The sequence below is a fragment of the Theropithecus gelada genome, chromosome X (assembly GCF_003255815.1).
Source record: "Theropithecus gelada isolate Dixy chromosome X, Tgel_1.0, whole genome shotgun sequence".
Lineage (NCBI taxonomy): Eukaryota > Metazoa > Chordata > Mammalia > Primates > Cercopithecidae > Theropithecus > Theropithecus gelada.
The window spans coordinates 148356967-148370780 of NC_037689.1; the positions used below are offsets into that span (position 1 = coordinate 148356967).

A 13814-nucleotide genomic window follows, 5' to 3' on the forward strand; every position below is an offset into this window, starting at 1 on the left:
AAGGTGGACATGGTCTCACATGTGACCTGGTGATTACTGAACCTGGGCTTGTGCCCAGATCTGCTGGAGATGACACATGTTCCAGGGAGTTCCACAGCCTGAGCATGATCCTTAAGGTCTCCAAGCCTTGGTTCCACAACTATCAACCTGGCACTTTAAACATAAATAATCCTGCTGAGGGATAGACTAAGGTTACATTCTTAGTGGAATATGGGAGTATTTCATAAACTGAAAGTGGTTACAACATATGCACACAATATTTTATATAAGTGTGGCTACTATTGGAAATATTAGGTCTTTGAACTCAACCATATTCCTTTAAAATTGTAGATAACTTTCACAAGAATTATACAATGTGCATGAGGTTTTTTCCAATAGTTTCTCTTCATAAACATCAAGACTATGTTGTACATATTCTCACTAGTGGAAATATCAGAGAAAACAATTTAAGGAATGGGAAAGGCAAAGGTGAAACAGGTTTAGCTTTGAATACAGCAAGTACTCAATAATTACTGACTATTCAGAAAACAAACAGCAAAAATAGAAATCAGTTGAGGTCAGGTGTACTGTCATGTGCCTATAGTCCTAGCCACTTGGGAGTATCAGGGAGGAGAATTGCTTAAGCCCATAAGTTTGAGGCTCTAGTGCACTATGATTATGCCTGTGAATAGCCACTGCACTCCAGGCTGGGCAACAAAGCAAGACCCCATCTCTAAAAAACATAAGTTGAAAGTAAAAGGATGGAAGAAGATATACTATGCAAACAATAACCATAAGAGAGCTGGAGTAGCTATACTAATATCAGATAAGATTTACATTATAACAAAACTTGTTAATGGAGTCAAAGAGTGACAATTTATAATTATTTATAATGATGAAAGGATCAATCCAAGAGGAAGACATAATAATTTTAAATATATATACACCTAACAACACAGCCCCAAAATACATGAAGCAAAAAATTACAAAATTGAAGAGAACAGATGATTTAACAATAATAGTTGGAAATTTCAATATCTTCTTTTCAATCACAGAAGAAACAATTAGGCAGATACATATATATGACTTGAACAACTTTATAAAACAACTAGACCTAACAGACACCTATAGAACACACCACCCAATAACAAAATACACATTCTACTCAAGTGCATGTGAAACATTCTTCAAGGTAGACCATATGTAGGTTACAAAATAAATCTCAATAAACTTAAAAAGACTGAAGCCATACAAATTATGTTCTTCAGCACAACAGAATGAAAGTAGAGATCAGTTTCAGAAGGGTATTTGGAAAATTCACAATTACATGGAAATTAAAGAGCACACTCCTAAACAACAAATAGGTCAAAAAAAATCACAAGGGAAATTATGAAATACTTTGAGATCAGTGAAAATGAAAACACAACATACCAAAACTTGTGTGTTACACTGAAAGCAGTGCTCAGAGGGAAATTTATAGCTGTAAACGCCTACATCAAAAAAAGAAAGATCTCAAATTGATAACCTAAACTTTCACATTAATAAACTAGAAAAAGAAGGCTTTGCAGACACTGCCACCGTCAACCCTGGTCAAGTCCACTGTGTTCTTCGACATCGTCGCTGTCTAGGGTGAGTCCTTGGGCCAGGTCTCCTTCAAACTGTTTGCAGACAAGTTCCAAAGACAGCAGGAAACTTTCATGCTCTGAGCACTAGAGAGAAAGGATTTGGTTATAAGGGTTCTTACTTTCCTAGAATTATTCCAGGGTTTATGTGCTAGGGTGGTGACTTCACATGCCCTAACAGTAATGGTGGCAAATCTAACTACCAGGAGAAACTTGATGACGAGAACTTCAACCTGAAGCATACAGGTCCTGATATCTGGCCCACAGCAAATGGTAGATCGAATACAAATGGTTCCCAGTTTTTCATCTCCACTGCCAAGACTGAGTGGTTGAATGGCAGGTATGTGGTCTTTGGCAAGGTCAAAGAGGCCATGAATGCCACAGAAGCCATGGAGCACTTTGGGTCTAGGAATGGCAAGACCAGCAAGAAGATCACCATTGCCAAATGTGGACAACTCTAATAAATTTGACCTGTTTTATCTTAACCACCAGACTATTTCTTCTGTAGCTCAAGAGAGCACCCCTCAATCCCATTTGCTCTCAATATCCTATAATCTTTGTGCACTCACTGCAGCTCTTTGGGTTCCATATTTTCCTTATTCCCTTCCACGTCTAGCTGGATTGCAGAGTTAAGTTCACTATTATAAAATAAAACCTATACAACAATTTTAAAGAGTAACTAGAAAAAGAAGAGCAAACTAAACCTAAAGCAGGCAGAGGAAGAAAACACCAAAGATTATAGCAGAAATAAAATGAAAGAGAGAAGGGAAAAATAAAGAACAAAAGAGGAAAGATCTCTTAAGATCAACAAAATTGATAAACTGTAGCAGACCTACCAAGATAAAGAGAGAAGACCCAAATTGCTAATTTCGGGAATGAGAGGACATTATTACCAACCTTAGAGAAATAAAAAATTAGAAAGGAGTATCTTGAACAATTATAATCCAAATAAATTCAATAACCTAGATGAAACAGATAACTTCCTATTAAAACACAACTAGCTAAACTGACTCGAGAAGAAATAGAAAATCTGACTAGAGTTATAGCAAGAGATTGAGTCAGTAACCAAAAACTTCCCACAAATAAAATTCTGGAACCAGAAGTCTTAATTGCTGAATTCTACCAAACATTTAAAAAGGAATCAACACCAATTAACCTCAAACTCTTCAAATAAGTAAATAAACAAACAAACCAAGAGAAGGGAACACTTCCTAACTCATTCTATGAGGCCAGTAGTATGTTAATACCAAAGTCAGACAAATACACACAAAAACTACAGAATATAGCTATGAATGTAGAGGTAAAAATCCTCTTACGAATGTAGAGGCAAAAATCCTCAATAAAATACTAGCAAACCAAAACTAGCACCATATTAGGACTGATCATGACCAAGAGGGGTTTATCTCAGGAACGTAAGGGTAGTTCAACATAGTAAAATCAATCAATGTACTATCCCATATTAATAGAATGGAAGGAGAAAAAAAAAAACAGGATTACCTCCATTGATGCAGAAAAGGCATTTAACGAAAGTCAACCACTATTTCATGATAAAAACACTCAATAAATTAGGAATAGAAGAGAATTCCCCATTTTGTTCTGCTTACTCCATCGAGTCTACTCTGTATGTGCTTTTTAGTGATAATTAGGCTATTGGATTTTAAAAAGCATTTAGATGGTTTATTTTGGCCTCATCTGTTAACTTCCTGGAAATAAAAGAGAATTTCCTCAACCTGATAAAGGGCATCTGAAAAATCTGCAATTGACAGCATACTTAAAGGTGAAAGACTGAAAGCCTTCTTCCTAGAATCAGCACTTAACCACTCCTATTCAACACTGTAATGGAAGTTCTAACTAGAGCAATTAGTCAAGAAAAAGAAACTCTCTGAGATTAGAAAGGAAGAAGTCCAACTATCTCTATTCACAGATGCTATGATTTCATATATAGAAAACCCTCAAGAATCCACACCAATTAAAAACTATTAAAGCTAATGAGTTCAGCAAAGTTGCAAGATATAAGATCAATACATGAAAATCAGCTGTATTTCTATACACTAGCAATGATCAATACGAAGAGCAAAAGAAGAAAACAATTTCATTTATAATAGCAATAAAAAGAATAAAACTGTTAGAAATAAATTTAACCAAGGAAGTATAATGTACACTGAAAGTTATAACACCCTGTTAAAAAATTAAAGACCTAAATTAATGGAATGAAATCCTACATCCATAGATTACAAGACTCAATATTGTTAAAGTGGCAATATTTTCCAAATTAATCTGCAGATCCTGTGCAATCTCCATCAAAATACCAACTGCCTTTTGTGCAGAAATGGACAAGCTAATCCTAATATCCATATGGAATTGCGTGGGACCCTAAATAGCCAAATCAATCTTAAGAGCAAAACAGAAGGAGTCACACCTCTCAATTTCAAAACTTACTACAAAGCTACAGTAACCAAAATACCGTGGAATTAGCTTAAGAATACACATATAGACCAATGTTACAGGATTGAGAGTCTAGAAGTAAACCCTCATATTTATGGTCAATTGATTTTCAACAGGATGCCAACACCATTCAATGGAGAAAGGACAGTCTTTTCAACAAATGGTGCTCAGACAGCTGGATAACCATAGGCTAATGAAACTGGACCCATACTTCTCACCATATACAAAAATTAACTCAAATGGACCAAACATCTAAATATAAGAACTAAAACCACTCTTAGAAGAAAACATATGGGTAAATCTTCATGACCTTTGATTTGGCAATGGATACTTAGCAATGACATGCAAAGCATGGGCAACAAAAGAAAAAAACAGATAAATTACACATTAACCAAAATTTAAAATTTTTGTGCATCTAAGAACGTTATCAAGAAAGTGAAAAGACGACCTACAAAATGGGAGAAAATTTGCAAATCATATATATGATAAATGTACAAAGAGATCATTAGTCATTAGTCTTTAGGGAAATGCAAATGAAAACCACAATGAGGTCCCACCTCACACCCACCAGGATGGCTTTCATTAAAAAAAAAAAAAAAAAAAAACAAGTTGGCAAGGATGTAGATACATTGGAACCCTCATACATTACTGATGGGAATGTAAAATGCTTCAACCACCGTAGAAAACAATTTGGCAGTTCCTCAAAAAGTTAAACAGAATGACCATAGTAACCAGAAATTCTACTCCTAGGTATATATCAAAAAGAATTTAAAACAGGTATCCAAACAAGTACGTGTATATAGCATGTTCACAGTAACATTATTCACAAGCCAAGAGGTGGAAACAACCAAATGTCCATCAACTGATGAGTGGATAAACAAAATTGTGGTATGTCTACACAATGGAGTATTACTTCGCCATAAAAAGGAATGAAGTACTGATACACGCTACAACATGGAAGTGCCTCCAACACATTATGCTACACAAAAGAAGCCAGGCACAAAAGGCTACATGCTGTCCAGTTCCATTTATATAAAATATCCAGGATAAATTCACAGATACAGAAAGTAGGTTGGTGGTTATTTGGGGTTGGGAGGATAAAAGAATAGAGAGAAACTGCTCGATAAGTAAGGGAAAAGATACAAAGTAGCAGATATATAAGATGAACAAGTCTAGCGATCTAATGTAAAACATGAGGACTATAGCTGATAACATTGTATTGTATTTGGAATTTTTGCTAAATGAAATATTGCTGTTCTTGTCAAACAGTAAAATGGGTAATTATGTGAAATGATGGATATATTAACTTGCTTCACTAGGGTAACTATTTATCAAGTTGTATATGCATCTCACAATATCATGTTATATACCTCAAATATACACAATAACTTTTAAAAATAAAAAGGTTAATTTTATATTGTATGATTTTACCTCAATAAATTATTTTTTTAAAGAAGGATGTCTGATATGGTTTGGCTGTGTTCTCACCCAGATCTTATTGTAGTTCTCATAATCCCCACATGTCATGGGAGGGACCCAGTGGGAGGTAATTAAATCATGGGGGCGGTTACCCTCATGCTGTTCTTGTGATAATGAGTTCTCACAAGATTGGATGGTTTTATAAGGAGCTTTTCTCCCCCTTCACTCTGCACTTCTCCTTGCTGCTTCCATATGAAGGACATGTTTGTTTCTCCTTCCACCATGACTGTAAGTTTCCTGAGGCCTCCCCAGCCATGCTGAACTATGAGTCAATTAACTCTTTCCTTTATAAATTACCCAGTCTCAGGTATGTCTTTATTAGCAGTATGAGAATGGGCTAATACAATGTCTTAATCTTTTTTCTGTTGCTTATAACGGAATACCTGAAACTGGGTTGGTTGATTGGTTGGTTGGTTGGTTATTTATTTATTTATTTATTTATTTATTTATTTTTTTTTTTTTTATTTTTATTTTATTTTTTGAGGCGGAGTCTCGCTCTGTGGCCCAGGCTGGAGTGCAGTGGCCGGATCTCAGCTCACTGCAAGCTCCGCCTCCCGGGTTCACGCCATTCTCCTGCCTCAGCCTCCCGAGTAGCTGGGACTACAGGCGCCCGCCACCTCGCCCGGCTAGATTTTTGTGTTTTTTAGTAGAGACGGGGTTTCACTGTGTTAGCCAGGATGGTCTCGATCTCCTGACCTCGTGATCCACCCGTCTCGGCCTCCCAAAGTGCTGGGATTACAGGCTTGAGCCACCGCGCCCGGCCTATTTATTTATTTTTGAGGTGGAATCTCACTCTGTCGCTCAGGCTGGAGTGCAGTGGCGCAATCTTGGCTCACTGCAACCTCCGCCTCCCAGGTTCAAGTGATTCTCCTGCCTCAGCCTCCCAAGTAGCTGGGATTACAGACATGTGCCACCATGCCCAGCTAATTTTCGTATTTTTAGTAGAGGCGGGGTTTCACCATGTTGGCCAGGCTGGTCTCAAACTCCTGACCCCAAGTCATCCACCTGCCTCACCCTCCCCAAGTGCTGGAATTACAGGCGTGAGCCACTGCGCCCAGCTGAAACTGGGTAATTTATAAAAAAGAGGAATTTATTTCTTACAGTCATAGAGGCTGAGAAGTCCAAGGTTGAGGTGCTGCATTTTGTGAGTGAGGGCCTTCTTGCAAGTGGGGACTCTCTGCAGAGTCTCAAGGTGGCACCGGATATCACATGCCAAGTGGGGCTGGTTGCTAGCTCAGGTCTCTCTTTCCCTTCTTATAAAGCCACTAGTCCCACTCCCATGATAACCTACTAATCCATTCACCTATTAATCCATGAATGGGTTAATTCATTCATGAGGGCAGAACCCTCATGACCCAATCACCTCTTACTCAGGAGGCGGAGGTGGGAAGATCACTTGAGCCTAGGAGTTCAAGTCTAGCCTAGGCAACATAGCGAGACCCTGTCTCATTTTTAGCAAAAAGAAGAAGAAGAAGAAAACCTTGCCTGTCAATACTGTTACATTGGGAATTAAATTTCAACATGAATTTTGGAGGGGAAAAACTTTCAAACCATAGCAAGGGGGTTGTTGCAGTTCTGTTTTAGTAAAAACTATATTTGGAAGTTGAGAATACGGGAAGTCTTTCCCTTAAAATGATAATGCTTGCACACTACTCCTTAAGAAGATTTTGGGTACCCTAACTCATACCTCACTGTGAAGACCACACACCCCAGTGGATGGATATGTATGGTAACAGAACCACATGTGATAATCTGTAGTCATTATGTGTGTGTATGTATGTATATATTTAATCTATCTCATCATCAGTTTAGAGATAATTTTGTCTCTAATTTCCATTTGACTTTGTACCAGTAAAATGCAAGAGTACAACTTGTCCAAATGAGTTTATTTATGTATAATTACATTATGATACAGATAGGTACAAAAGAGGAATTACTGAAACCATTACTTGAGCAAGTTCCAGAAAAGCAAGTGCCACTTACGTAAATATTAGCTTAAAATTTGCATGACTCAAACAACTCTTGTGTAAAAGTATTTGTTTATCTGTCTTAAAGAAAATTAACTGACCATAAATATAAAGGTTTATTTTCAGATTCTCAATTCTGTCCCATTGACCTATGTGATGCCAGTACCACACAGTCTTAATTACAGTACCAAATAGTTCCACACAGTCTTGATTACTTGTGCAGTTCTGCCCTGCAATGCCCAGTTTCTGGAAAAGTCTCATTTCTCTGAAGATCTGCAGGTGCCATTCAAGAGAGAGCAGTGCCTACATGCATGTGGAATCAGTTGTTCTGCCAGAGCCTGAGCTTGCATTGATGTAGAACAAAAAATGTTCAATTTATGCACATTTTTAGAAACTATTAACTACAGATTTTCACGTTGTAAGTCTTTAAATGGGATTTCTTATTCGTAATTGAGATGAGAAGAGTCTACTTATCAAGGACTAAGAATAGTAGGTCAACTTCATCAAAACAGTTAGCTCCTAAAATAAAGAGACCCATTTCTGTGAAGACTTTCTCAAAATGACAAACTCAGAAAAAATTCTTAGCTGCTCAGCAAATGCTTCCCGCAATATGGCACTCTGACCGGGAGTGATTCTCTGTAATATTGTGCTGTACCGAAACAGTAAACAAAACAGGGTGGGTTCCCCCAGGTGTGGTTTAATAATGGTAACTGCTTGGTCTGAATGTATATGTGCCCCCCACCCAGCCCCAAATTCATGTTGAAACTTAATCCCCATACTGATGGTATTAAAAGGTGAGGACTTTGGGGAGGTGATTAGGTCACAAAGGGCACCATTCTCACAAAAGGGATTAGTGCCCCAATAAAAGAGGTTTGAGGTAGCCCTTTTGCCCCTTCTGCCATGTGAGAACACAGCTAAAAGGTACCATTTATGAAGCAGAAAGCAGCCCTCACCAGACACTGAATATGCCAGCACCTTGATCTTGGACTTCCCAGCCTCCAGAGCTATGAGCAATATATTTCTGTTACTTATAAATTATGTAGTCAAAGGCATTTTGTTATGGCAGCACAAATGGACTAATACAGGGCCCATGGTATTCCCAGGGAATGGGGACATTCATAAGAAGTTTTATTTGGCAGAATCAGAAGTGTGTTCCCCCATGAGATGATTACACACACAGAGAGAAAGGAAGAGATAGTGAGAGTGGTGGAGGACTCTGAAAGCAACATGGATGAGCCTTGAAAACATTACACTAAGTGAAAGCAGATAAACATAAAGTCCACATATTGAATGATTCCAATGATATGAAATATTCAGAATAGGGAAGTCCATGGAGACAGAAAGAGATGAGTGGTTGCTTGGGGGTGAAGGGTAGAAACAAGAAGAATTAGGGGATTGGGAAGTGATAGGTAAAGGATACAGTGTTTCTTTTTGAAGTAATAAAAGTGTTCTAAAACAGACTGTAGTGATGGTTGTGCAACCCTGTGAATATACTAGTAAGATCCTGCATGATCTGTCCCCTGACAACTTCTCTGTCTTTTCTCCAGCATTCTCTAAACTCCAGCCACACAGGCTGCCTTCCAGGCCACAGAGTAAACCTGGCTCTTTTCTGCCTCAGAACTCTTACAACTGATCTCTTGGCCTCGAAGACTCCTTCCTCACTTCCTTGCACATTACCTCTCCTCAGAGATGCCTTCACCACTTAATTTAAAGTAACTGCCCCTAATCTTGGGCCCTTGCTATCCCATCACCCTCTTGAATTTGGTTGAAAGTACTCAGCAATATCTGAAAATATTTTAGGTACTGTATGTCTCCTTCCAGAGAAAACAATTCATAAGGGCAGTGACCTCTTCCACATTGTTAGGTCTAGCACCTAGCAGCAAGCCGGCACTCAAAAAACATAGGTGAATAAATAAATAAAGGCCATTTATGATACGATCTCTGGCCTAGGTGGTTCAGGGATTTTTAAAACAAGCAGAGGAATGCACAACGTGCAGAGAAGAACATTCTCTGCAAGATAAGTATCTGGACCAAGGTGAGGTAGAGAGGCCTATCTCTTTGAAACCTCAGTTATGAGAAATATAAGCTAAGATAGAAAAAAGGGTGGCAGCATGATGTGGTCTTGTGGGCTGTCATTCAGCCACATACATCACATACAGGTGGTTCTAGAGGTTCCCAGACACACTGGCTGATGGGTGCTGATGAGGAAGATCAGATGGGCCAACACAAGACTCAAAAAGGGATTCTATATATTAAAAAGTCCCTGTCGATTGGAGGTATGATATGCTGAGATTTAAAAAGTTCCCATCAAGAAGTTAACACGTTTATTGAAAGTCTATTTATACTTATCAAATTTGTTTTGATTTTTGGTCCTGTTTGTTTTGGAGATGTTAAATGATTTCATTAAAACCATCACTGCTAATACATTAAGTGTATTTATTTTCCTGAGGATCTTAGAGGCCACCTGCATGCAGAGGACAGCATGAACGCCCAGGAAAGACCTGATAATGCCCAAACTGCTCACCTCATACCGTACACAAAAATTAACTTCTAAGAGATTTATACTTCTAGGTCTATGATCAATTTGGAGTTAATTTTTGTGTATGGTGTGAGGTAACGGTCCAACTTCATTCTTTTGCATGTGGATATCCTATGGTCCTAAGCAATATTTGTTGAAGACTGTTCTTTTCATTTGAATAGGTCTTGGCACCTTTGTCAAAAATCAACTGACCATAGATCTAAGGGTTTACTTCTAGACTCGCAGTTCTATTCCATTGATCTCTAGACAGTAGTCTACTATCTTGATAATTTTGGTCTATAGTCAGTGCCACAATTGATAAGTGTAAGTTCTCCATCTTTTTCTTATTTTTCAAGATTGCTTTGGCTATTCTGAGTCTTTTGAATTTCCATATGAATTTTAGTGTCAGCTTATCCACTTCTGCAAAAAATCCATCTGGGATTTTGTCAGGAATTGTGTTGAGTCTGTCACTCGATTTAGGTCTGCTTGACTCTTACACCAGAGGTCCAGCCACAGTCAGTCCTTCCAATCAAGTCAGTCAAAGAACAACAGTAAGGCTAATGCTTACTGAGCACTCACCTTGTTCCAAGGACTGTGCTGAGTGCTTCACATGGCTCCTCCCATGTCATCCTTACAATGATCCTAGGAGGCAGGGCTTCTTATTATCTTCATGTAAGAGATAAGGAAACTGAGGTGCAGACAAGTCAGGTGACTTACCCAAGGTGACAGTTCACAAGTGGCAGAGGTAAGGTTTCGACCCAAGAAGTCTGACTCCAAAGCCCTTGACTTTCTCAACTCAATATATAATACAAAGAGATCTTAATAAACCCATTTTTAAAAGGCAAGCAATCTGGCAGAAAAATGGGGGAAGAATGTGAAAATTTACCAAAGAGGCAAATGCAAATAGCCAGTAAATATATGATGCTCCATATGACTACAATCAGGAGACTGCATAATAAGCAATGAGATATTATTTTGCCCATCATATTGGTAAAATATTTTTTATTGATAAAATTCAGTGTTGGCGTGGATCTGGGAAAACAGGTACTATTATAACAACATCAGTAACAGTGCATAATGGGAAATCCACTTTGGAGAGCAATTTGGCAGAGTTTTTTATAATATAAAATACACATATCTTTGGTCCTAGCAGTCACACTGCACTTGGGCACAAAGAACATGGACAAGAATGTCCGCTGTAGCCCTATTTGTAATTGCATAAAAATGAAATAAACCACGTGTCTGCCAGTAAGGAAATGGCAATATGGGTCATGGCCAAATCCATACCACTGGAACGCTGGTTCCACAAGGTTTGGTTTGTGTGTGATTTGTTCATGGCTGTAGCCCCAAAGCCTAAAACAGTAACTGATAACACAGCTGGCACTCAGACATTTACTGAATGCATACTATGGTATACCATGCAGTGGTAAAACGAATAAGGGGTGTGTGTGTGTGTGTGTGTGTGTGTGTGTGTGTGTGTGTGTATATGCACACAAATATGTATGTGTGTATATACTATATACCTATAAATATATATTTCCTTATTTGGAAAAAGGATCTCTGCAGATGTAATTAAGTGAAAGATCTCAAGATGAGATCATCCTGGATTATCTAGGTGGGCCTTCAGCCCACTAACAAGCATCTTTGTAAGAGAAGGAAGAGAGACACAGAAAGGGGAATGCCGTGTGACAATAGAGGCAGAGATTGGAGTGACGCAACCACAAACCAAGGAACACCTAGAGCCACCAGAAGTGGGGAAAGTCAAGGAAAGATTCTTCCCTAGAGCCTTCAGAGAGAATGTGACCCAACCAACACCTTGATGTAGAACTTCTAGCATCCAGAACTGTGAGAGAATAAAGTTCTGTTGTTTTAAGCCATCCAGTTTGTGGTACTTTCCTAAGGCAGCTGGAAAAAAACCAACATAGACATGTTCTCTAAGGACTTCAATACACATTAAATGAAAGAGCCTCACATCTGTAACATTAAAAAACAAAAAAACCACCAATTTCTATCTATAGATGTACATAATAGCATTGAAAACTAATTGGGATCAACATGCCCCAAACTGACTACAGTAGTTCTCATGGAAGTAGAAGGGAGAAGGGTCAACAGAGACCGTGGCTTTACTTTATAAGTAGTTATCATTTTTTGAAAGAATGGTTTAAGGAGGCCAGGCGTTGTGGCTCACACCTGTAATCCCAGCACTTTGGGAGGCCGAGGTGGGCGGATTGCCTGAGCTCAGGAGTTTGAGACCAGCCTGGGCAACACGGTGAAATCCCCTCTACTAAAATACAAAAAATTAGCTGGGCATGGCGGTATGCGCCTGTAGTCCCAGCTACTCGGGAGGCTGAGGCAGGAGAATTGCTTGAACCCGGGAGGGGGAGGTTGCAGTGAGCCAAGATTGCACTACTGCACTCCAGCCTGGGTGACAGAGCAAGACTCTGTCTCCAAAACAAACAAACAAACAAATAAATAAATAAATAAATAAAGTTAAAAAATGAAAGGAAAAAAAGGAAAACTGATAACAAAGCTTAGCATTTGAGAAACTACACAGACTCCATTTTAAGAAAAGCCATGACTAGGTGTGGTGGCTAATGCTCATAATCTCAGCATTTTGGGAGGGCAAAGTGGGAGAATCACTTAAGGCCAGGAGTTCAAGACCAGCTTGGGCAACACAGTGAGATTCTGTCTCCACAAAAAAAATTTAAAAATTAGCCAGATGTGGTAGCACACACCTATAGTCCCAGCTACTTGGAAGGCTGGGATGGGAGGATCACTTGAGCCTAGGAGTTTATGGCTATAGTAAAGCTAAGATGGTGCCACTGCACTCCAGCTTGGGCAACAGAGCAAGACCCTGTCTCAAAAAAAAAAAAAAAAAGCCATTATAAAATCAATCTAAAAGGGGAAACAAATCTTTTATTCACTTTAAAGTACCTTTTTTTCTGAGTTAAGGAAGACAGCCCTTGGAGGCCATTGCTGGTATGTCACACCAGTAGGGGCTATGACTTGAGCTACAGAAAATGATATATCAGTTATCACACATTGTTAGGTATTTTTAACAAAGGATTTAAATATTTGAATTTTATTTTAAATAATATAACTATCCATTTCTTTTCTTTCTTTTTTTTTTTTCTTTTCTTTTTTTTTTTTTGAGACAGAGATCTCGCTTCATCATCCAGGCTGGAGTGTAATGGTACGATCTCGGCTCACTGCAACCTCCACCTCCCGGGTTCAAGCAATTCTCCTGCCTCAGCCTACCGAGTAGCTGGGATTACAGGCATGCACCAACACACCCGGCTAATTTTGTATTTTTAGTAGAGACGGGGTTTCACCAGGTTGGCCAGGCTGGTCTCGAACTCCCAACCTCAAGTGATCCTCCCGCCTTGGCCTCCCAAAGTGATGGGATTACAGGCATGAGCCACTGTGCCCAGCCACTATCCATATTTCATCTGATGAAGTAAAATATATTGTTTTTCTTGCGCATATATTCTGAGTGGACGATACACATTAATCACTGTTGTTTGTTTTTAATAGTTTGTTTGATCTACTACTCACGCTTTATTGACGAAGTTTCTTTCACTGCATCCTCCAGGTTAAAATCATCAAAGTCCCCAGATCCTAAAAGTTAAAAAAAAAAAAATTAAACTATCTTTGCATAAAATAAAGTAATAATGAAATACTCCCTAGAAATGGTCATTTCCCTTTAGAAAGTGAAGGAATAACAAAAGGTATTCCATGCAAATAAAAACCCAAAGTGAGTGGTGGTAGCTATACTTATATCAGACAAAATAGAGGTCAGTATTG

General features: G+C 38.6%; 1 protein-coding gene across 6 annotated transcripts in view; it reads right to left on the minus strand.

Annotated features, from left to right (window-relative positions):
- Positions 1 to 13814, minus strand: part of CD99L2 (CD99 molecule like 2) — a 122764-nt gene that overhangs the window by 45953 nt on the left and 62997 nt on the right. For all 6 annotated transcript variants that reach the window (XM_025373565.1, XM_025373564.1, XM_025373566.1 and 3 more), the window contains exon 2: positions 13566 to 13628. In XM_025373565.1, the coding sequence (XP_025229350.1) occupies positions 13566 to 13628 (63 nt within the window). The remainder of the gene's footprint in view (positions 1 to 13565; positions 13629 to 13814) is intronic.